The 25,600-nt window shown below is 38.9% G+C and overlaps 1 protein-coding gene across 2 annotated transcripts in view; it reads left to right on the forward strand.

The window, feature by feature from the left end:
- Window positions 1–25,600, forward strand: part of LOC112157884 (disheveled-associated activator of morphogenesis 1) — a 55,116-nt gene that overhangs the window by 20,435 nt on the left and 9,081 nt on the right. For both annotated transcript variants that reach the window (XM_024290965.2, XM_024290964.2), the window contains 12 exons: window positions 8,371–8,678; window positions 12,013–12,102; window positions 17,860–17,931; window positions 18,004–18,098; window positions 20,227–20,560; window positions 20,633–20,743; window positions 20,839–20,942; window positions 22,243–22,309; window positions 23,051–23,168; window positions 24,071–24,209; window positions 24,352–24,410; window positions 24,489–24,676. In XM_024290965.2, coding sequence (XP_024146733.1) covers window positions 8,484–8,678; window positions 12,013–12,102; window positions 17,860–17,931; window positions 18,004–18,098; window positions 20,227–20,560; window positions 20,633–20,743; window positions 20,839–20,942; window positions 22,243–22,309; window positions 23,051–23,168; window positions 24,071–24,209; window positions 24,352–24,410; window positions 24,489–24,676 — 1,572 coding nt within the window. In that variant the 5' untranslated portion in view covers window positions 8,371–8,483. The remainder of the gene's footprint in view (window positions 1–8,370; window positions 8,679–12,012; window positions 12,103–17,859; window positions 17,932–18,003; window positions 18,099–20,226; window positions 20,561–20,632; window positions 20,744–20,838; window positions 20,943–22,242; window positions 22,310–23,050; window positions 23,169–24,070; window positions 24,210–24,351; window positions 24,411–24,488; window positions 24,677–25,600) is intronic.

Below are 25,600 nucleotides of genomic sequence, written 5' to 3' on the forward strand. Positions count from 1 at the left end.
AACAGCTAGCATGTAGCTGAAAAATAACTAAACTTCAAAATATCATAAAAAACTGAAAAAAAAACCTAATTTAGCCCAAAACAGCTAGTATGTATCTGAAATATTAGCAGAACTCCAAAATAGCCCAAAAAGCTAGCAGAATGTCAATTTTTAAAACTCTAAAACTGCAACGTTTTAACAAAAATGAATAATAAAATGGCAGGAATATTATTCCAGAATAAATCAACTTAAACCTTAAATAACTTTCACAATTTTCCTCGCCATAATAACATCTGTCAAAATTATACACACTAGAAATGAGCGCAAGATAACATCAGGCCATAAATAACAATAAAATAAAAATGATCTGTAGGGCCGGATTGGATCACCTAGAGGGCCGGATCCGGCCCCCGGGCCTTGTCTTTGACACATTTGCTTTAGGGATTTGTAGAAAGCAGGAGCATGTTGGGATTCTGATGTGGAGGAAGCGAAACCTCAAACTCTGATCGAGATGGAAAATACTCATCAATAATATTTAACATCCCTTGCTTCAGGTTTTGTCTTTTTAAGGCTGGACCATGAGCTGAACTTACCAATTATTGATCTTTCCAGCTCGGCGCTGGCAAACCTATCTCTATCAACACCAGCTTTGTTCAACAAACAATACTGCTGTTTGCGAAACAGAACACATTCAGATTACAATCAAGGTTGTTGTTTGAGCGCTCAGTTGTAGCGTGACGGTAAACTTCGTGAGTTAACTAGCCTGCACGTCTTCCAGGTTTAGAAGGCTTTTTGACCAGATTAAGAGGTTTGTCTGTCTGTGTTGTGAGGAAAAGTGTAGTTAGTGTAATAAAGACAGATGTGGAAAAAAATGTGATTACCTTTATGCAACACAACTAATTGAATTAGCTATATTTGTCCGCAGCAGACGCAGCATCACTATGACAACAAAGTACTGAACTATTTATAACTCAAATATTGACCAGAATATACCTCGTCAGAAATGTTTTGTTTGGAAATAAATATAAAAAAAAATGCAGATTAAAACACAAATGCAATGAATTTTATCAACACACTTGCATGTATAGTCATAAATCAGAATAAAAGCTCTTAAAGAACTTTTGTTAAACTATTTACCACTGGATTTTAGAAAAATCCATATAGAGAAATGTATTTTCTGTTTTAAGAAATGCTCTTTCTCCAGTTATCCTGCTTTCACTCAGGCTAATCCTGTAATCTGAGATTGTCTTCATCACTGCTCCTTCAGCCATGTGAGATTAATGCTCTAGCCTTCTTTTAGACTCGTAGTTTAATGCATTTTAGCAGGTATAACTGCTCTGTGACAGTTACCCCGACGCTCCCTCATCACGGACAGTTGACGTGCCCACTAACAAGAATCAATCGGTTTTAATCTCCTTCTAACCTGGTTGTCTGTTTTGCTGTCATGGCCCAAATATTTCCTGATGACTGTCCAAGTCTGGCTGCATCGCCTCATTATGTTTGAAGTCCTCCGTTAAGCTATTAATAGAATGATAGCTGAGAAAGAAATCCAGCCGTGCAAAACAAGTGTAGTGTAGCAACTAAAACCCAAAAGATCTATTTTTACTAATAAAAAATTACATATTGAGGACATTTTAGGTGGAGTTTTAAAGACCTCTTTACTGGTGAATTTTTATATATGTTCTACCTCTTAATTAATCGAACAATGTTTTGTAAATATATTTTTAATGCTATTTCTTGCATTTTTGAGACGGAAAACTGTTTTACATTAGTTCCTTCAGTCAATGTTATCACTGGAAGATTACCACTTTTTTTTTTTCTTAGAACCAAATGTTAATACAAATATAATAATTCAACTTAAACTGGATCGATTCAAGACAGACACACCCAGCCCTAGTTTGAATGCAAAATAGTTTGGGATCCAGAGCCGTCCTCATTCATTTGAGTGTCTTCATACTGCTGTGTGAGGCAGTATTTAGAATGTATGCCTCGGTTATTCTCTAAATGCTAAATCAGAAAAGAAGATTAAAGCAGCTGCAACCAAATGCCTGTGGAGCGCTTATAATCCAACCACTGCAGTTCAGTCTAAAAGCATATTTGTTTTAATGAAATGTAGTTTTTTACCTCGACTTAGCTACTGGTCTGAGTAATAAAAATAACATTTTGTTTATTGACAAACTCCTGATTCCATTTTTGGACAATTACTTCATTTTTTTGGACCCTCTGAACTAACATTAGTGTAGGGAAGGTTCAAGTCCTTTTAGAAAACAATTTAAAAACAAAAAAAAATCTCCCCTGATTTATATTTCTTTCTCTCTCCAGTCATGTTTGAGTCATTTCACTTTACAGAGGATTTGATGAAAAGTTTCAATCCAATAAAAGGAACAAGATATGGTCTTTCTCCAGAAAATGACCATCTCGTTTTAAACGGTAGACACTGCCTGAAATATTGGAGATAAGAATGTCGACGCATTTCAGAAGCTATTGAACAGACTTAAAATGGGTCCAAAAAAACCGAAAGGGTCACGTGACCACTGGGTTTATCCATGCTAGATCATTTCAGTTCAGTTAGAAAAAAAATCTACAATATAATCCCAATTTGGCATTTATTTTCAAACTTGTGTTGCGCGTTTATTACAAGCTGAAAGTAGCTCCAAAATCAGGATTTTGAGAAGTAAATTACATCATTTTGTTCCCACAACCCTGCGTGCAAATTAGAATTTCTCACTTATCTGAGCCAGTACAGACTTCATGCTAACATTCCTGCTCTCGCATTTCTGCAGCCAAAACTAATTCAGCCTTTGATTTTGACCAATTTTTTGTGGTGCAGATGTGGTATTAGAAATGCATCTCTTTGTCAAAGACGGCCAGGAGACACCAGCTGGTGCCGAAGGTATTTCACACATTTGTGTGCAATATCCAGCTGTCCACTGTTGTCTCTGTCCAAGCTTGAAAGTCCCGCTTGCAATGCCAACTTGTTCTGTTACTTGTGCCTTAAAGTTTCATTGTAATGTTTTTTGACTTGAACGGGAGGAATTATGATTTTATACATTTGATGCGTTAAAGACCCACTCTGATGAAAATTGTGATTTTGGTGTTTTCAACGTGTTCTTGAGGCGTTTTTCTCATGATGGAGGACACATGTTAAGAAAATGATGTGTAAAATAGCATTTCTGAGTGTTTCTTTATTCAAATTGCTGTGAATCAGGAGCAGATGGTAAAATTCCATTGGAAAAAGATTGTATTTGTTGTGTAGAAAATACAATGAGCAGGCCACCTCTTCATTACGATGCATCCACTTGTAGACGACTAGATCCATGTACGTCTTTGGTTTCCTTGTCTGACCTGGGATGTGCCTCTAAACTAACTGTATCTCCGCTCTGTTTGAGAAAGCGACACTTTTTTTTTGGGCTAAAAATGACATAATCATAATAAAAGATCACTAGGAATAGTATTAAAATTGATCAAAAGATGACCAGAGTGGTTCTTTGGAGACTTTTGTTATCCCACTTCCGACACCAATTGTTATTTTTGTCAATAAACTATGAGGACTTTGAAAAGTTCCTGTTTCTACATGTTTTACTTTTAAGGTTTACCTTACAGACATTTATTTTTATTTTTAAGGCTGCTTTTAGTGCTAGAATTTGATTTAGCACCAAATAAAATTTACCTAAAACCGGGGTCAGCAACCTTCAACAGTAAAAGAGGAATTTGGGTTTGTTTTCTACTGATCAAAACCTAGGAGGAACCGCATAGTCTTACTTTAGCCTTTAAGAAATTTGGATTTGCATTCATAACCTTCTTTTTTAATAACAATAAATATGATTTGTGTCTATTTTTTGGCACGAACAAAAATATAAAAAGAACCTAGCATCTCTCAAAATGGGATTTATTTTTTTTTTATTTTTTATTTATTTCAAAATAAAAGATGATCTGTACCAAACGGGATCATCTGAGTGCAGTTCTGGGCAGCTAGTAACCAATGTTGTGCAGCATAAGATAATATAAGCTTTTAATTAATAAAAGATCAAACCTTTTACCAAAGTTTTGCTTTGCATATAAAAAACCTACATAGTTTATCACCTCAGTCATCAATTTAGAAATTTAACTAATCAAAACGTAATAAATCCAAATTAAGTAATCCTTACTTTAAGAAAAGTGCCATTTTATTTTTCTTTTTTATTTTTTCTCCATCTTTGTCCTCAGCAGTCTTGCATTGCTGGGTTTTGTTATTTTAGTTTGGGTTTGGAGCTTGGTAGTCTTAGTTTGCAGGTTTTTTCTATTTATATTTCTTCAGGTAGTATTGGTTAGGCGGTCATTAGCAGAGAGCTGCTGACTCAGACGGTCGACATGACTGATTCAGCAGTCTCTCCGACTTATTTTATGTTTGACCAAGGGGCCACCATGGAGAGATAAGAGACACGTTGCAGATCCCTGATTTAAAATAAATTAGAATTTTTGGTAGATCATTCATGTATTTTTTAGTCCAATAAAATAACTATTGTAAGCCGATGAAATGAGCGGTGCAGAAAAAAAAGTAAAAAAGACTAAAGTTTGGGGTCATCTGTGTTTTCTTATCCCCCATTTTTGTTTTTCTTTGCTCATTTTTGTCTTCTGCGTCTCCTCCAGTGAACACTGGCACTGGTTTTATTGGTGAGCTCTTGGGCAGGCACCGTCCATGGCCTGACATACACTTAACAAACAGTGGGATTCTTTTTACAGTCTGGACTGCCGCCAGGTCACCCACAAGACCACATGGTCAAGAAACAACAAGACCGTCCACAGACGAAAATCTCCTCAAACAAAGGCAGAAGTGTTTGGCTGAAGGCAGGCGGAGTCTTATTACCAGAAGTGCATGAATCGAGGAGTGAAAACGATCTGTCTTTTAATGTAAGCTCTTAAAAGACTTTCTCCAGGTGTTGCTTTGACTTTTGCATGACATTATCCTCAGATATCAAAGAATTCACTGAACACAGACAGCTACAGGTTCAAGTAGAGGTTGGAGTGGACACTCATGTTTGTGATTCAAGGGAGTCTGTGACAGTGGAAGGTAGGGCTGCCACGATTAGTCGACTAATCAACTATTATAATAGTCAACAAATAATTTAATATTCGATTAGTCGTTACTTTATATTAAAAAGTAAGGTGCTTTTTAATATTGATCTAATGTTTTAGGTTGACAATTTAAACATCTGTCCTGGGACTACAGATGACAAATAGCCTCTACGCTAATTCTGGTACATTACAGTTATGCTTTTAATGTACACTGTCCCTGAGAAATAAAAAAAAAGATAAATAAATATGGAGTCGGAATGTAGTAAAGTTGAAAGTTATGGCATTCTGCTAGCTTTTTGGACTATTTTGGCATTTATTAAGGTTTTTTAGGCTATTTTGGAGTTCAGCTAATATTTCAGCTACATGCTAGCTATTTCGGCTAATTTAGGCTTTTTTGTTTTTTAGGCTATTTTGGAGTTTAGCTAAAATTTCAGCTAAATGCTAGCCTTTTTGGGTAGTTTAGGCATTTTTTTCTGTTTTTTAGGCTAAATTGGAGTTTAGCTAATATTTCAACTACATGCTAGCTATTTTGGCTAATTTAGTCTTTTTTTTTATTTGTTGGCTATTTTGGTGTTTAGATAATATTTCAGCTACATGTCAGCTATTTGGGTTAATTAAGGCTTTTTTTCAGTTTTTTTTTCTTTTTCTAATTTGGAGTTTATCTAATATTTCAGCTACATGCAATTTTTTTTTCTAATTTAGGCTTTTTTGTTCTGTAGGCTATTTTGGTGTTTAGCTAATATTTCAGCGACATGCTAGCTGTTTTAGTTAACTTAGGCTTTTTTTTGTTTTTAGGCTAATTTGGCATTTAGTTAATATTTTAGCTGGCTATCAGCGTCAGCGTTTTCAGCTATCAACTTCAGTGTTTTTAGCTATCAATTTCAGCATCTTCAGCTATCAGCACTAGCATCTTCAGCTGCCAAATTCAGCTTACAGCATTCGTATTAGCATTATCTCAGGTAATACTAAATATTGAGTTTTTTAGATAGTTTAAAGCTAATGATAGTTAAGATGTGTTTTACATCCAGTTTGCCCATGACTCGATTAGTTGACTAATCGGAAAAAAATAATCGGTCCTTAGTCGACTATAAAAATAATCATATGTGGTACCACTAGTGGAAGTTGTGAGTGTTTTTTCTGGGTCATAACTCTCACCTGACTATGAGAGGAATGTTGTCCTGTTGCAACAAGCCTCTGTTTTGTTGGAAACCTTGACCGTCTGTCTGACAGACGACCTGCAGGGGCTGATAAACAACGGTTCAGGTTAAACAATTACTCCAAAGAAAAACACAGAACCAAACCTGTTCTCATATGACCTCACAGAGATGCATCCAGAGGTTCCGCTAGCTGGATAAGGACCAACCTTGTCTCCTTCTGGCTCACAAGTTTATACAAACTTTACAGCCGGCTTTAGCTAATGGAAAAGATGTGCAGGTTTTTGGACTAATATGGTCAAAGGGGGCTTTCAGTTACGTCTCCACTCCATGCATGAAGATGCATGAAGCCAACCAGCTGCTGCTGCTGAGGCCCCCGGTAGTCAATCTGGAAACACTGAGAAAGTGTCAAAATAAATACACTAGTCATGGATGTAAGTAAGACAGAGCTGCTGTGTGCTCTGTCTCTCATGCGAAGTTAAACACCTATGTGCGGTCGGTGAAAAGTACTGGATTATAAAGGATCTTTAGTTCTATCTGGCAGTCTGCCTGGTTGTTACATAGTATTGATTGATATCAGGCTTTTGGCAGATTTATATTTCCAGCAATTATATTGATTTTCATTCGGCCGATAGAACTCCTGTGATTTAATAATTTGCTTTTGCTTAGATTTTTCGTACTTTTGTATTTGATTTGTCTATGTGGTTGAGTTAGATGTTTGGGGTGTACCATCAACAACTGAAAAAACTCCTGTTAGTCTAAACTTTCCCTTCACATTTGACATTTATAGGACGAGATTGGAAACCGCAGCTGCATTTTGTTGCATCAGCTCCCAGAGAGCAGTGAACCGGGAATGAGGACGTTTACCTGGCTGGGATACATTTGGATATCCACCTCGCTGATGATGATTGATTCTGTTCGGGTGCAGCTTTGGTTTATAGCAAATCACTGTGGAAGGTCAAATGATCCAAAAACTCCTACTGGTCAGCACGGTGGTTTATAAGAGTTGGCTGGCTGCAGAACGCAGGGCAACTGTAGAGCTGCAGTGTCGACACACTGACAAAATGCTTTCTATACATCTTCATTCACCAGACTTCAGGTTTATTTTTGATGAAATAAGAGAGCAATGAGACTCTGCAGCTCTGTGTGTGTACATGTAACACAATCAATCTAAAACTACAAATGTAAAGCATTTTTTAGCTATCAGTCTCAGACACACAGCACTCTCAAATATCAGTTATCTTAAATATTGTGAAGGCATCTTCTAGAGGAATGTGCTCAACCCTTTTTGGAAATGCTGATCATTTAAGACAGCTGATGGGTGTAATTTTATCCATGATGAGAAATTAGAATTCAAACATCTCACTGGGACATTGGCGCACCTTTGTGCATTCCTGCTTTAATAAAAAAAATAAAAAGCAACTTATTTTAAAAAATTTTCTGCAGAAATTCACTTGGAAAAGGCGGTTGGTAAAGACGCCACAAACCTTTTTTTCTCTTTCTTTTTGCAGACTAACTTTTGTGTATGCGAGTCTGATTTTAATATGAATGTAAAACCTTGTGTTCACCACACGTTTCCAAAACAGCAGTCGCATATGCCTGTCGTCGTGAACACACCCTTGCACTCTTATTAGCCAAGTGTGAAGAGGAAGGAAGGGCATCTCAGTGAATGTACTAATCCAGGCAAATTACGGTCTTCATTTCAATCATGTTTCCCTCATGGCCAGACTCTATTGTGTAAACGCTATAATTGAGCCTTTCAGTTTGGCTCATGAAGAGGTTCACTGTACTCTCCTTTCATAATAATTACCTAATGTCATTAACTGTTGCAGGGGCAGAGGGTCAAGGTTCTTGGTTTGCAAAACTCATAATTTAGAGGAGTTGGCATCCAGCTAGAGTGGATTTGGGGATTTTGTCACAGAAAACAAAGTGTTAGTGTCTGCATTAGGTTTATATTCTGTGACGTAAACTACTGTAGTTTTGTAACTTTGCAGGCATCCTGCCTCCACACAGTTTTGATCTGACATTAGAACTCACTTCAGTATATTTCCAAAGTCAACCATTGGAAAGTGTTACTCCCTCTGTGTCATGATGGACCAGCAACGTCTTTGAGAAAGCTCTTTTTAGTTTATTTTTATGTGTTGGTGTTAAAACGCTCTCTGTCCTCTCTTTGTGTTCCCAGCTCTCTCTGACGGAGGCCCAAATCTGAGGCGAAGGAGGCTGTAAAGAGGCCCCGAGGGAGCCTCCCTCCCTCCCTCCCTCTGTACCTGACTAGGGATAACTCATCTGACAGCCATGGCTCCCCGGAAGCGTGGGGGCGGCGGCGGCGGTGGCCGTGGAGGCCTCTCCTTTATGTTCTGCTGTTTTAACAGCAATGATCACCCAGAGATCACCTACAAGCTGCGAGAGGACTTCGCCCTGCAGACCATGGAGCCAGCACTGCCCATGCCGGGGTACGATGAGCTGGACGGCATGTTCTCCGAGTTGGTGGTAAGTGGGGCAATATGACTATATGAAAGAGCAAATCAACTAATATATTATTTCCCTTTTTTTTCGTATTTTTTCACTTAAAACTCTTCATTTTCTTTTCCAAAAAGTAAGAGTTTGCTTTATAATACGGAGCGCCTTACATATGGATTCATTCTGGTTGTGCTCAATCATGTTAAATCAATTTAAAGATGGATAAAACGCTCTGTCAAAATGTCTGTTTTGTTACGAGCTGCAAACAAGTTTGGTGTTATGGTGACTACACTAATGCAGCTAAACTGTTTTTACGAGTTACTTACAAGGTAGCGAGTTAGCATAATCACGGTAATGTTTGTTTTAGTGATAACAGTCTGCTTTTTTGTGTTGTAAACAAAGTTGGGAGTTATAGGTCTAATGAAAACACAAATGTGTAGCATCTTACACAGCAAAGTTCTAGAAGTACAGTAAAACACAGATAATAAAGTCTGACTGATTTATCTATGACTCTGTTGTCTCACCCAACAGTGCGGTACGCCTAATACTGTATATGACATAAGCTTGAAAATCGACCATTCAGCTCATCTCTAAAAGCCACGCCCCCTCAGAGGAGAGTTCGGAAGCAGGGGCTTCAGATCAACATGAAAAATGGCTTGTTAAGACATTTAAGTTTTGGAATTTTTGTTAAAATTTCATAATCATCAATTTACCATGCACACATACATCTGCACAATGATGGCCGCCCTGCCGTCTTACACTGGCGCCAACCTATAACCACGAGGAGCAATGTGAGGTTCAGTGCCTTGCCCAAGGGCACTTAAACAAATGAGAGGACTGGGTTGGACCTGCGATCTTCCAATCAGATGTTCACCGCTCTACCTCTGCGCCTTTATATAAGTAGTTTTCCTCTTTTATCAATTTCCCCTTTGAGTAATCGCTGCATACAGAGACTGAGGAACAGATGAGAAGGAACATAAATGTTTATCTCAAAAAGGAATTTTCAAGGATGTTAACTTGTTTATAAATTTCTTAACTGTAACGTAATTACATAGTTTCACCGTGTGTTAAAGCATTAACGAATAAACGCTATTATCGTAAGCTTTCACGCTTGCATTATCCTGTAAACAACAGGGTCAGGCCGCTTCTCTTTTTGTCTCTTTGTCACTTGTAATTTGTCGGGCCCTCCTCCGTCTTCTGGCCTCATGGCCCCCCTCGCGGCTGCTACAGTAATCTTGGGATTTTTGCACATCAATAGGCCTCATTCAAGAACCCCTTAAGTCCCCTTCAGCCGCTAATTGCTTGTTTTTGTCGAACACTCTTTATTAAGACATAATTGGACAAGTAGAATGTGAGTAGAAAAAAAGCTTTCTGTTGCTCCTTTAGCCTTAGTGACAAAAACAGCCACGCGCTCTTCCTGTCAGTCATTAGCCACAATGACCCTGTGTACATGCATGCAGTCATTGGAAGTAATCAGAAATGTAAATATTGTTCATGGAAATGGGATCAATTTAGAATCTTTTTTCTGATTTATGTATGGTCCTCTATAGACTAGAACCCTGTTCAGGGTGTACCCCACCTTCTCCAAACAGTAGCTGGGTTTGGGTCACAGTGGTCATGTGACCCTGAAAGGCATACGGCGGGTTCTAAAGATGGATGGATGACTTGACTTTATCAACTAGACTGTTCTTTGTGTTCATGGCAGCACAGGCGGTCACATGTTCATAACCCTATAATGAATACATTATGCTGTATCTGTCATATGTCTTTAGTACCATTGGGTTTCTGAAAAATAAACAATAAGCTACTACTGTTCTCCGTTTGTACTCCATGAGGAAGAAACGACGGTTGCCTCGGATACGCAACTGTGCTCTGTGGTGTCGTGTGACTTCCACCATAATAATGAGTATACATTATGTCTATTACTTCTCTTTATTCCTGTTTACACATGTGCAGATGCAAAACTACAAAATAGTTGGTGCAGATTTAGAGCATTAAACGTTAGCATCAAGCTAGTGGACTTTAGCTTTATGTGCTAAACCGATCTATATTTTTATGAATCGATTATTGATCTGTTATGCTTAAATCGATTCAAATAGATTAATCAGTTTTATTAACCCAGCCCTAATTGAAAGATTGCTTGTTCAGGTCCCATCCTGCCCACCCGTGTGTCAAAATGTTCTTGGGCAAGAACTGAACCGTAAATTGCTCGTGGTGATTATAGGTCGGCACCATGTGAATGTGACTGTAAAGCGTTTTGGGCCTTTTATGAAGGTAGTAAAGCGCTATATAAGTTTAAACCATAGCTTGGATACATGCTGGAAAGTATCGGCCCTTCAGGAGAAATCTACGTCCAAAATCTTATCAGAAGATTGCTGTCATCGACAAAGGACCTCAGATAATTCTGTCTGCATGTTACCTGAATGATTGAATAGCTTAGGGAGGCAGATAAGAAAAGATATTTGGTGTGTATAATAGTGTACAGGCCTGTAAGGAAAAAGCAGAGCAGAAACGTTCACTTTACAATAATCATTTCTGTCTAACTCTTAAGATATTTTCCTGCATTCAGATCTCATGCATAGACTCCATTTGATCAGACGGAAAATGTTTATCATCCAAATGAAGCATAATCTGCTTTTGCTCTTATAGGTGATGTGATCTTTGTTCATAATGAATGCCTTATGTTGAAATTACAAATAAAGCGCCAAATGTCGAGTCTCATGATGTCATAAAACACTTAAATCTATCTTTATCCATCATCAAAACATGATTTTGAAAACAGTCAGCCCCTGTTTAAGCTTTTCTTACAAATGAGCAGTTATGTTGTACTTCCGCACTAAATTATTTAACTAGTTTCTCATGAATCTCATCATCTACTTCACATGAGGCTGATTTAGAGCAAAATTGTAATGCTCAGACGTTCCTAAAGTAGCTCACAGATATCCCTCTTGTGTTTGTTTTTTTCAATGTTCTGTGTTTAGTCCAACATTTCCCATTTCTGTTCCTCTCTGAAGGTCGCACAGCGCCACACATGTTGTTTCCAGATGTTTGTTGCCACATGTCAAACACTCAGACCACGCCTCGTCTTTCATCCACATGTACAAAACCTTGAAGTCCTATGAGTGAATTCAGAATCAAGCGTTTATGATGATCCCAACCAGTGATTATCGGCGTATCTGAACCTAAAACTAGACTTTTGTTGAAACCTCTCTTGGCAGAAATAGCAGCTTTAGTCGTGCTGCTAAATTTATATTTCTGTAATTTGATATCTTTAAAGAAGGCTCGTGTACTGTGAATGGGATTTTAGGGATAGTTGTGTTTTTTCCTATTAATTTGGTCAATAAAATCTCTTTTTTCTTTGCAGGATGAGCTTGACCTCACAGAAAAGCACAGGGAAGCCATGTTTGCTCTGCCTGCAGAGAAGAAATGGCAAATCTACTGCAGCAAGAAAAAGGTAAGAAACGCACGTGTTTGTTTCATCGCAGACGGCCAAATTTCACAGTTGACCGACTGAAACTCACAGATAAATATCACAAATCTTTGTCCTCAAAGCAGATGATTTGATTATAAGTAAAATGATTTTATTGTTTCTGCCTTTTTCCTGTGACTTGTCAGAATGTGGAGACCAGATGTACTCTTCTGTTTTTTATTTGTTGTGCTTTTAAGTTTTAACTACAGATGGCTTAAGTACAAAAGCATGTAACAGATACTTGTCAAAGGCAAAGGACGCCCTGCCCCACCCCTGCCCTGGCCCTGCCACTTCTTTTGTTTCAAGAACACTGCCTTTTTACTTTGACACACTTCCTAAGTAAAAGTCATATAAGGAAGTGTTTTTAAAAAGCATCTTGGGGTGTATTCAGACTTTTGATGCGCTTAAGTGAACCAGAGTTTGTTTAATGCGGTCTGAATACGCACAAACGAATCCTGGTCCGGGACCAGGAACCGCTCTCAGACCCATCTTTTAAAGAGGTCTCTGTTTGTTTCCAATCGGACTGAACTTCGGTTCGCTCTGAGATTTGTCAGTCTGAATATGACAATTGCTGAGACCGAAACAATTGAGTCAAAACAGCCACTGTAGCCGGAGGTCACGTGATGTAAACACGTTAGTTACAGCGTTAATTTAAACACCGCTTAGAACACTTCTTCTGTCTCCTTACGTGGCACGTGCGCGGGGCGCTGCCGTGACATCATCCTAAAAGCTCTATTGTGGTTCCTTAACAGAATACTAATGCCATAACACCACAACAGTGAGACACAACAACTCATTAAATTTGTGGTCAGATGAATTCAGGCTCATTATTTTCATGATTTTCATACAGATGCTCAAAAACGATCAGCAAAATAAAAAGTTTGAGTAAGTTAAAATCCTGGCAAGGATTTGTAAACTTTCTCTTTTTGTTTTTGACCCGTCCCTTTAACTGCTGGCCAATGGCTGAAGAGATCTTTAGTCACATGGTTTTGTTTACAAGGAGTCAGAATTTTCTGATAGACACCAGTTTGAATACATACCAAATGCAATCTTCAGGACCCGATCCGTAACAAATTAGTGGTCTCGATCCAAACCAAAAGACTTTCCCTGTCTGAATACACCTTCATTCTTCATAGTTTCACTCTTGAGTGTGATTATTATCTTTATTTGAAAGGTGGAAGCAATGATGATAATTCCAGATCACATAACTCAACTTATTTTACACTTTAGAAACAAAATTATGTTGAAATCAGTCCAGTATCCCTTTCTGTTTACTGCCCCCAACTTCTAATCCACCCTACCACCCCTAGCTGTCATTGTCTGGCAAGATTTGGTTTTGAATTTTACTTTAACCTTTGTATTAATAGTTAACGTCTCTCACCATCTTAGCACCACCCCACTACTGCTATGGTAGCCCCGCCCCTTTATTGCTTAATGCTCCACCCACAAGCAGGTAAATGCCAAACACTGAAAGGAATGGACTTTTCGAAACAAAACACCCATCGTTTTAAAGGTTGCTTGTTTGGGGCATGTATTATGTGTGTAAAGTTTGGTCACGATTTGCAAAACTAAATTTCAGGAGTTTTCCATCCATCCATCCATCCATTTTCTTGACCGCTTCTGCCCTTTCGGGGTCGCGGGGGTGCCGGAGCCTAACCCGGCTACTGAAGGGCGAAGGCGGGGTACACCCTGGACAGGTCGCCAGTCTGTCGCAGGGCCTCAGTCACACACCCAGTCACTCACACATTCACACCTAGGGGCAATTTAGAGTCACCAATCAACCTATGAAGCATGTTTTTGGACGGTGGGAGGAAGCCGGAGTCCCCGGTGAAAACCCACGCATGCACGGGGAGAACATGCAAACTCCACACAGAAAGGTCCCAGCCGGGATTCGAACCGGGGCCTTCTCGCTGTGAGGCGAGAGCGCTAACCACTGCGCCACCGTGCAGCCCTCAGGAGTTTTCATTACAGCAAAAGTTTTTGCATGCCACCGTGACCGTCACATTGTTGACAAAGACCTGCTGGATCTTGGGTTTTTTGGTCGAGCTTTGGTTAAACTTTTATCTGTGCAAACTCACAATGTTCAGATGAAGTATTAGTGAGTTGTAGGAGATTTTTTTTTTAATATTCATAACGTTACACAGACTGGCTGCTTAAGGGATGGCTCAAATTTCAACAGCTTTGAAGTTACGCTCACATCGCCGTCGGAAATGCACATTCAAGCGTCCACTTCCATTGAAAAGTCTATGTAAATGCACATAAATGTGCGTTCAAACTCAGACATTGAAAAATGGTTACGCAAGTTTCCGTGACCGTTTTTGCATCCATTGAAATTCTGACCAATCAGGGACTTGGATTTGGTTGTGACGTATGGACGATGTCCCTTTATGTGTCCAGCTGGAATTTTATGACATCGTCTTTCAAGTATCAGAATAGAGCTGTGAAAGATAAACCCTTGGAGCGAGATTCACCAGATTTACTCCGCTTCGACATTTCACACCAAGACTTTTCCAACTGTAGGTGGTGGAGATGGCCTATTAAACAGTAGAAAAAGAAGAAGCCCCTCCCTTCTCATCTAGTGTGAACACCATTGACTTCATATGTTTGTGTCCACATTATAGCTGACAACAGTACGGCATATTTTCTTAACGAGTCTTTGATGAATTGGCTGTATTTAGTCTAGGTGGCGCCCTCTACAGGGGTGTTGGGTCATTGCAATAAATGACTATTTGTCCACTTTGTGCGTTGTGAGTCTAATATTTGTCTCTTTCAAAGAAGCTTTTTCTCCATCTCTCTCTGAAAAACGTCATCTTTAACCAGCTGCCGTGATGACTTTATTGGATGGACGGAGTTATTCAGTTTCAACTGGAACGCAAAGTTTCTAAACTTCTAAAGAGAAAACAGCTAGGAGATTATTTTTTTTTCTTTAGCTGTTACTGGTTTTAGAAAATATACACCTTTCCTCAAAACCACAGTTTTGATAAGCGTGTGGTTTATTTTTTTAGATATTCCACCTGCACTTTCAGACAAAACCAGCAGCTACGCTGCAGCTTTGTGGCCGCGTCACGTTTCATTACACTCTTTCTCTGGGATAAAAGGTGCTTCGGCTGCCTTTCTGTGCGTGAACTCGCCCTCAGCTCGCAGGAAAATACAGACGCCTCCTCTGGTTTGGATCATTGGAAGTCATCCCTCCACTGAATGTGCCCTCATATTTGTCCGGAAATCCTGCCTCTGCTGGTGTGCAGACAGACCGTTTAGATTTGCTCATCTTTTCCTGCATGTGGAAACAAGCTGGAGGATGAAGAGTCTGGATTTAGTCTTCTGAGAACGATGGTTTATATAGGTCAGCGCTGCGGCAGAGAAAGTACCGTTGAGTTGCATGATTTGCAGTTTCAGAGCTCTCTATGTTTGAAAAGTTGGGTTTCTGTGGAAGGGAGTTTTTTTTTTTTTTTTTTTTTTTTTTGGCTCTTTTGCTTTGAAAGCTTGTCATAGTTTATTACTGCTTTAAAGTTTAGGTGAAGAGTTTTCTGTCTTCGCCCCTCATAGGTAGCTCTTTCACATACAGAGTTTTTTCTTCTTCTGATCAAATCACAGAAGAATGTTTCTGTCTGTGGGGAAAGATTTAGATTACCGTGAGCTTTTAGTGCGGCGTGGACCTGCAGCAGGGAGGAGGGAGAAAAGACAGATATTCATGAATATTGCTGAGTCTGCAGCAGGTTCTGGCTGTCACCCAGACAGATACAAACTCGCCATGAGCGCTCAGAGGGGAAGGGTGTGCATGTGGAGAACAGAGGCAGAGGAAGCTTTGCGTTTGTCCAAAGCAAACAGGAAGGCTTCATTTCCACAGGTGCAGGAGTCGTGGGTGGGGGACCGCGTGCCGGTGGGGTGACCGTTGGGGCAGTAAGGGCGCTCTTTGTCACCAATCGCTACTTGGCTTCTGAAGCCCGCCCGGGCGTGGAAGAGATAAGTCCATCAAAGCTGGAGCTGCTTGCTTTGGCCAGACACCTGAGCTAATGAAATCATCCTGCACAGATTCAATCTTCCTCCTGCTTCTCCTCTGCGCGCCTCAAGGCTCCATCATCTGCCAAGATTTCCTCATGCCGGTGTTTGTAGATTTTGAGCCTGGGTTTATGTTTCATTCCAACTTCTGAGTTGTAATTCAGCTCCTCTTTCAAGCAGACCGTTCCCCTAAAACTGACTGGGATTCCTGCTTCCGCCCTGCGACTTTGATCTTTATGGCCTGATTGAGGACCAAATGCACTTTTATTTTGCGTGTCCTTTCAGCTTTTTTCTCTGTGTATCTTAAACAAACTAAGACTGCCACGATTAGTCGACTAATCGACTATTAAAATACTCTCCGACTAATTTAATAGTCGATTAGTCATCACTTTATATTATGTGGAGTCAGAGTGTTGTAAAGTTGAAAGGTATAATGGCATTCTGACAGCTTTTGGGACTATTTTAGGATTTATTAAGGTTCTTTAGGCTATTTTGGAGTTTAACTAATATTTCAGCTGCATACTAGCTATTTTGGGGAATTTATGCTTTTTTTTTTTTTTTTAAGACTATTTTGAAGTTTAGCTAATGTTTCAGCTACACGCTAGCTTTTTTGGCTAACTTAGGCTTTTTTCCGTTTTTTAGGCTAATTTGTCATTTAAATAATGTTTTGGCTGGCTTTCAGCTTCAGCAATTTTAGCAATCAATATCAGCATCTTCCGCTATCAGCACTAGCATCTTCAGTGGCCAAATTTAGCTTACAGCATTCACATTAGCATTATAGCAGGTAATGATATATATTTATAGTTTTTAGTTAGTTTAAAGCTAATAATAGTTAAGATGTGTGTTTTATATCCAGTTATTACATGATCCGATTAGTCGAATAATCGGAAAAAATAATCGGTGATTAGTCAACTATTAAAATAATTGTTTGTGGACGCACTAAAACAAACTGAAGGGCATCAGGAGACGTCCTGTTGAAAAGATGACCTCTTAAAAAAGGAAACTGGGCCCTTCTCTGTTGCTTTAAACCCTGGACGCTTTCCAGCAGCCGCCTGGTCAGGCTGGCACGGATCATTAGTGGAACAGCAGGATAAGACCTTCTTGTCAGTGCACGGTCTGTGCAAACCAGCCAAGGCTCACAGTTCGTCAAAGAGCAGCCAAGTCTGTTCAGTAGACAACCGATGGCCCATTAGTTTCTGTTCACTTGTGCCTAATGGTGCAGGACTAAAACTCTGAGCCAGGAAGCCTTTTATGTAAAGCTCAGTGCCAAGTTCCATTCTCCGATTTCCTGTTAAAAAATGATTTCTATATATCTGCAAAGCGTCTCCAGAGATTAATGCTGCCATATGTCATGCCATGTCCTTAATCCAGAGTTTTAACAATCATTTGTTAATCTGCAGATTTTCCTCCAGCAGCTGTGCTCTCTTTTTTTTTTTTCTTGGCACTTCCACCCCCTGAAGAGCTGCAGGAGAAAATGGGTTGAATGTCAGCGTTGGCCTACTTTAAGTTTGTGCTTCATCTTCAGCTATTTGTGTCTTCTCCCTGTGTGTTTGTGAAGGCTATTGATCTGACAAATGATCAGGGAAATGTTCCTCAGTGGGTTTGAAGTTTTGACTGTTCAGACTCTGCAGAAAGCTTTTCCTTTTTGGTGCAGCAACAGAATGGAAACACATACAGTCTTTGCAGCTTCAGATCGAGAATGTGGGATTAAAGCCTCAATTTCTTCAAATCTTTGTCTTTCAGGAACAAGAGGAAAACAAAGGTGCAACAAGTTGGCCAGAGTATTACATAGATCAGCTTAATTCAATGGCAGCTGTAAGTAATGACACATTTACTGATTTGTTTATTGACTGGACTGTTAGTGATGTGAAGGTTTTTGTCCATTAGAGAATCACACTCCTCGCTCTGGAAACAGAGGAAGAAGAGGAGAGGAACAAAACCATAGAGAACTTGAAGACAGCTCTGCGGACTCAGCCAATGAGGTGACAGCTTTTCCTCTAGTTCCAAAACCTAAATGGTTGTCACACAAAACTCTGAAGTTGCAATTGTTTTTCTTAAAAGTTGGATTATTTTAAAAAAAATGAGGTTGTACAACATTTTGGGCAATTGTTTTATTATGCTCCTTTCCTTTTTTTATACGTAAAAACTCAATCACATTTTCAGCCATCTTGATATGAAAACGTTCAGCTTGTTCAGGGCATTACTGCTTGTATTTTTAGGATTCAGAAATTTATAGTTTTTGAGCAAACTATGCCCCATAGAAAATGAATGACAGTCTTCAAATTTCAAAATTTTAAGTAGATGAGCAACAAGCCTTTAAATATATTCATGAGGCATTTTATAGTAATTTTAAAAAAAAATTGGAGTTTGCCTAATATTTTGGCAACATTCTAATGGTTTTGGCTAATTTTTTATCTACTGGGTTTCTAGGCTAATTTGGAGTGTATATTCTATTTTAGCAACAGGCTAACATTATTGATTAATTTAGTTTATGGAGGAATTTTTGGTTATTTTGGGATTTAGCTAGTATTTAACCAATGAGCTAGCTTTTTTTGGCTATCTTGGCATCTACTGAAGGTTTTTTATGCTACTTTTGAGTTTTGGTAATATTTATGCAATATGCTAATGTTTTTGGCTAAATGGTTAGCTACTGAAACTTTTATTGGCTAATTTAGAGTTTAGCTTCTATTTTAGCAACAGGCTAACATGCTAATATTTAAGCAATGAGCTAGCTTTTTTGGCTAATTTGGCATCTACTCTGTTTTTTTGGGCTAATTTGGAGTTTAGCTCATATTTAAGCAACACACAAAATATTTTTGCAAAATTGACATGTATTAGGGATTTTTAAGCAATTTTACTACAACATTTTGAGCAATTTTGGTCAACTTCAGCGCTCTTTCATAGTTTTTTTTTTCTTTTTTTTTTCCAAAATTTCCAGTCTTCTAGGAAATTTAACATTTTGCAAATAGCCTTTCAGCAAATTCCTTTAGCAATTAAGGTAAATTGCATTGCCATTTTCAGCAAAAAGCATTCATACTAGCATTATTGCAGGTAATGCAACTTTTCCAGTTTCCAGTTTGTAGCCCCGCAGGAAATGCTCAGCAATGAGGAAATTCCTTGTTAAGCAGGAATTTATTTGAAATTAAGCATTATTTATTCCATGTTCGTGCAAAAACAGCTGTAAAACTTGTGCAATTATATATTAGCAGCAAGCTTTCTTGGCACAAAAATGATCATATTCATATTGAAAAGCTAAAGTTTGATGAAAGAAATAACAGTTGTTACGCTAAAGTTTGATCAGTTTTTCAAATCAAAACTCATTTTTTAGGATTTTTTTAGGACTTTTTGGGACTTTTTTAAGATTACATGAAACATTTTCAGTTAATTTTGTCTTTGGCTCCAACTTACCTTTGCTAGGAGATCAAATAATTTTGCCTCCTCTCTCATGAATAATCTGATCTTAATTGTGATTTTTGAGTCTTGATGTCTTCATCACGTCACAAGGAAGTGGGGATAAAATTACAATGTAGGGGCACGTTTTATAGGTTTGAATGGTTAGACTGACAATGTTTGTTAAACTTTATTGACAGGGCAGTTACCCTTTAAGAACGTTCACATGCTCAACATGAATCAGCTGATTCTGATGTGGAGAAAAGAGATTTTCATATCATATATACGGCCTGTTAACACTTTACGTTAGTAAAGGTGTGCCATATCAGCGCAAGGCTGCTTTTCTCCACTTCAGTATCCACTTGAATTATGTTAATTGCATAAACGGTTGAAGAGTTACAGTAGTAGTTTAAGAGTTAAACTCAGAGGAATTGGTGCAATCATAACTTTTCCAAATCCTGAAGGATCTTCCTTTTATTTCTTTCTCAGCTATCGTCGTCTCTGCTTTGATTTGTCCCTCATTACAGTTTAGAGACGTGCTCTTTCTGAACCATAAATGAAGGCTGTTTCAATGCAATGAAGGTTTTTTTTTTTTTTTTTTAAATTAAAAATGAAACCGGTAATATTGCTGCATCTCAGGACATTTGCACCTTCATGTTTCTTGGTTAAACTTACTGTCTCCAAACTCAAATGTCCTCTCACTTTCTGTCTTCTTCCCAGGTTTGTGACTCGTTTCATTGACCTAGACGGTCTCACGTGTATCCTGAACTTCCTGAAGAGCATGGACTACGACACCACCGAATCGCAGATCCACACGTCTCTGATCGGCTGCATCAAAGCTCTGATGAACAACTCTCAGGGCCGTGCCCACGTCCTGTCGCACTCCGAGAGCATCAACATCATCGCTCAGAGCCTGGCTACGGAAAACATCAAGACTAAAGTTGCAGTGCTGGAAATAATGGGGGCTGTATGCCTCGTTCCAGGCGGGCACAGGAAAATCCTGGAGTCCATGCTGCACTATCAACACTTCGCCTGTGAAAGAACTCGCTTTCAGGTTGGTGGGGGCTGGTCTATTTCCCAGATCAGGCCTTGTGACTGTCCCTAAAGTTACCGTGGTTTTCCTCAGACACTAATAAACGATTTGGACCGGAAGACGGGGCGATACAGAGACGAGGTCAACCTGAAAACAGCCATCATGTCCTTCATTAATGCTGTGCTAAGTCAAGGAGCTGGAGAGGTAACATTTGAACACTCAGTGTGTTAGGTTGTAGTTTCTAACAACCAGAAGTCTTTGCTTCATTTATGTATTTTTCTCTCTGCTGCTCTTTATAGACGAGTTTGGAATTCCGAATTCACCTCCGATACGAGTTCCTCATGTTGGGAATCCAGCCTGTGATTGATAAGCTGCGCTCTCATGAAAACTCCACATTAGACAGGTGAGATGATCCTCAAAAATTCATCAAACTGCAATATGTTATGAATTCTTGCTGTTATCTAAGAGAAGATTTCAGCTTTCGCATTGAGGCAAACTGGACCCAGTTCAGTTCACTCGGCGACCACTAGCTGGATAGCCTGGAAAAAGGAAACCTGTCCCCATTCACTCCAATGTAAAAAGGGAAAATTTTCCTAGAAAAAACACAGTCACAACACAGTCTACCCATGTTTCTCTCAGGAGTTACATTCTAAAAATAACCCGCAATAGATGAAATCCACAGTGGGATTACAGATGGTTTAGGTTTGGATTTTTCTCAGACAGACATGAACATTCTCACACTTTTTTCTCAAAGTTCAAATCTTCATAGAAATAAAATCCAGTTTTCTAGAATGAAAACAAAAACCTACTCATGGAGGCGACTGATTGACAGCAGTCTACAGCCAATCATGACGCAGAACACAATTTGTTGTGTGAAAAAACCCAAAACCTTTCAAAATTGTACAGCAGTGAGACCATGAAAGGTGAATTGTGATGAAATGAGAGAGTAAAATCAGTTACATAAGACATGTAAACAGTGTTTTCCAGTCATCTTATCCAGAATCAAACCACCATAACAATTTTAATTGTTGAATATTTAACCTTTTAAACATTTTCTGGGGTGATCATGACATGAATGGCAGAGTAGCAAACTTATTGTGGCACAACTAGAAATATACGTCTCTTAAGATATCAAAGTACAAATATCACACAACATTTTTATATTTGCCGCTTTTGTACGCGATGGGAGTGAAGCGGGACTGGTCCAAGACGTTGATGGAAAGAAGGATGCTTCAAAAACTGCATCCGGGATCACTCCACCCATCCCCTCCTCCACCTCCTGGACCGGTACAGGGGAGGGAAAAAAAGGAAAACTCTATTATGAAAACCTGCTCACTTCATTAAACCGCCTGACACTATTTTATATTCATTTTCCCCTCTTCTAATTTGCACTGAGATCATGTATTTTCTAACGGCCTTTTCTTGGTTGCATGTGTCTCTCTCTGCTAAAAATGCAATTTACCTCTAGGATAAATAAAGTTTTGCGATTAAATGTAACAAGTCGTATGACATGTTTCACACAATACTGTTTTTCCCAAATTGAGCTAATTATATCCAATGACTGAGACTAAAATATCTGCGTAAAACTTTTTTTTGTTATTTTATGAAAATCAAATTTGCTCTGATATGTCTGATGCTAATACTGGTGTTAAAGGTGTTAAAGTTCCATTCTGAATGTTTTTGTTTTGTCAAATCCACTTCAGGCATTTAGATTACTTTGAGATGCTGCGAAACGAAGATGAGCTGGCTCTGTCGAAACGCTTTGAATCGGTGAGTGAATAAAGTCTTTAAATTATAGCGTTTTTGAATTTAAAAAATACACTATGTTACCAAAAGTATTGGCTCACCTGCTTTGACTCGCATATAAACTGAAGTACCTTCCCATTCCTAACCCATAGAGGTTAATACGATGTGGGTGCTGCTATTCCAGCTTCAACTCTTCTGGGAATCACAAAGTTGAAGAGTGTGTTTATAGGAATATTGCATTGTTCAGGTCACACACTGATGTTGGTGGAGAAGATCTGACTCTCAGTCTCTGCTCTAATTCATCCCAAAGGTGTTCAATCTTTCTGTAATCGGATGATTGCAGAAAGTCTGTGACCTCTTTGCTCTTCAGCATCCGCTGACCCCTCTCCATCAGTTTACTACCACTTGGGGGCTGAGTTGCTGTTGTTCCCAAACTCTTCCATGTTGACTGTGGAATATTTTTGGAAATTTCAGGGCTGGATTTGTTGCACAGATGGCATCCAATGACAGTTACACACTGGAATTCACTGAGATCCTGAGAGCAGAACATTCTTTCACTACTGTTTGTAAAATCAGTCTGCATGTCTGAGTGCTTGATTTGATACTTTATAAGTGTTTAGGACACCTGATTATTGGATAATTACTGGTGTAATATTGGGTTATATAGATAAAATTGAATTTGGATGGGTGAGCCAATACTGTTGGTGATATTGTGTAAATCTCGATTACGTGTCGATGAAACTGTTTCTTCTCCCTCCACTGCAGGTACACATAGACACTAAAAGTGCTACGCAAGTTTTTGAACTCGTCCGTAAGAAGCTGAACCACCATGAAGCTTACCCACACTTTATGTCGGTGCTGCATCACTGTCTGCTGATGCCGCGTGAGTCATTTTTACATCTCCACAAACATCCACTATTACAGAACAGCCAGAATAAATACTTTCAAAGTTCTTATTTCTTTTTTTGCTCTGCTGTGAAATATGATTTGTAAATATGAAGCAGGAGCCGAACTCCCACTAAAGTCCTCAGTACATGTATATTTCCTGGTTTCCTGCCAAACAGATAAGAATGTTGACTTTGTCCAGATTACTCAGTACAGAAATTAAACACATTCTTTGCCAAACTGTAGTCAGCCTCCAGTGCTACTTATTTCTTTTGAAGCAGCTTTGACCATAAAAGGACTTTTTACATTTTTGTAATTTAATATATTAAAATCTACAATATGTCAAGCTGCCTTTATATGTTTATTTTTCTGTCACTTTTATTAGGAACATTTAAAAATAGCATCATTTGGGATAAGTCAAAAGTTAATCCTGGAGGCTCTTCTTTTAAAGGCTAAAAAGTACTTAACAAAGGGTAGAAGAAATATTACCAGTAAAGTGTTAAATGACAATTTAAAGGGAAATTTGTAAAAGAGGAAAATGAGCAGAAATATTCTAATGAATCATAAATGCTGAGAAGGCCGTAAATGATTCATTTTATTCACTTATCGGTGGGACGCCATCAGCTTCCTCATATAAACAACTGCTATGAAGTCAGAAATGCTCCCAAATTTAAAAATACTAATAAATAAAATCCATGAATAAATCTCAAAATGAGTTCATTTTACAGTTCTTGTAAATGTCTTACTTTGTTGGACACGTATTGAATGTAAAATGTTCTGTGTAATGTAGTTTGTTTGAACTGTTTTTATACATTCAACCCTAAAAGAATCTAAAGGATTCCTACAAACACATAAACGAGATAGTTTCATAGAAATCTCATCTCTGATGATCCGTTTCAGACAAGAGGAGCGGAAACACGGTACAATACTGGCTGCTGTTGGACCGGATCGTGCAGCAGATGGTTCTGCAGAACGACAAAGGTCACGACCCCGATGTGGCGCCGTTGGAGAACTTTAACGTGAAGAACGTGGTCAGAATGTGAGTGTACCCAAATGGGCTCCAGTTTCAAGTTCAAAGCCTCATGTTTTATAGTTTGGGCTTAAAAGCGGCTTCTTTCAAGTGAAGGAAAACGACCTTTCAGGAACAGCCTGAGAGTAATTATGTGTCCTCCTCTCTGCAGGCTGGTGAATGAAAATGAGGTCAAACAGTGGAAGGAGCAGGCTGAGAAAATGAGGAAAGGTGTGCAGGAGAAATACCTGAAAGACATTGACTCTAAAATGACAAAATGGCTGATTTTATTTTTTTTCCTCATCTTAGAGCACCAAGAACTCCAGCAGAAGTTTGATAAGAAAGAGCGAGAATGTGACGCCAAGACGCAGGAGAAGGAGGACATGATGCAGACTCTTAATAAGATGAAAGAGAAGCTGGAGAAGGAGAGCAGCGAGCACAAAAATGTCAAACAGCAAGTGGCTGAACTGACTGCGCGGCTGCACGAACTCAGCACAGTATGTTGGTCCTTTTATCTTCAGTCACGAACGCTTCTGCCTTCAAAGACCCACTCCAATGAAAACGGAGTTTCAACATCATGATGGAGGACATATACTGTATATGAAGATAACTATAGTTTTAAAAGCATTTCTGAGTATTTTTTTTTTATTCAAATCAAGCAGATGAAAAACATGTTATTGAATAAAAGTACATTTGTGACGAAAAAAATAGTCAGGGCGGCCCACCAGCTCCCTGCTCCACTCTGTTCTTATCACTGACTGTAAATAAGAACTGGACTGAGTGACTCCTCCCCCTTCACATCCTAAACGGGAAATGCCTTGAAGCTGAAATCTCATAGACTTCTATAAAAAAATAAACACTTATGACTTAGTTGTTAAATTAGTCAGAATAACCATTCATTTTTTGAAGATAATCCTAAATTTGTAATATTTCGTCTGTTATTAAACAGACCAATCAGATGCCTCAATAAAAGTAGGCAGGCACGGGTCGAACAATCGAAGCGTTTGAGTCAGAGATTCTCCTGAGCCTGTTTTCAGCGGAAGGGGTGTGGCCTTCCAACAAGCTCGCTACTGATTGGAGAGATTGGTTGCCATAGAAACGTAGACCCAATCCGAATTCTTCCTCTCTCCCTTACTTTATTTATCCCTCCAAACGGTGAGTTATGAAAAAAATAGCGTCTCATATTCCTGACCTCACTTTCGTCGATGATGTCATCAAAAACCGCTGGCACGCTAGCATTAGCATGTAGCTTCCAGCTCTTTAATATCCATAACAACAGAGATTATATAACTTTAAAAGGTCATGATACAACAAATGTCGTTACTTACATTTAAATGTAAACGTATGTGGTTCAGAACACACCGACGTGAAGAAAGCGCTTCTCAGGAGGACAAAAAAAAAAAAAAAACATTCCCCAGACA

This window comes from Oryzias melastigma, linkage group LG24 (genome assembly GCF_002922805.2).
Source record: "Oryzias melastigma strain HK-1 linkage group LG24, ASM292280v2, whole genome shotgun sequence".
NCBI lineage: Eukaryota > Metazoa > Chordata > Actinopteri > Beloniformes > Adrianichthyidae > Oryzias > Oryzias melastigma.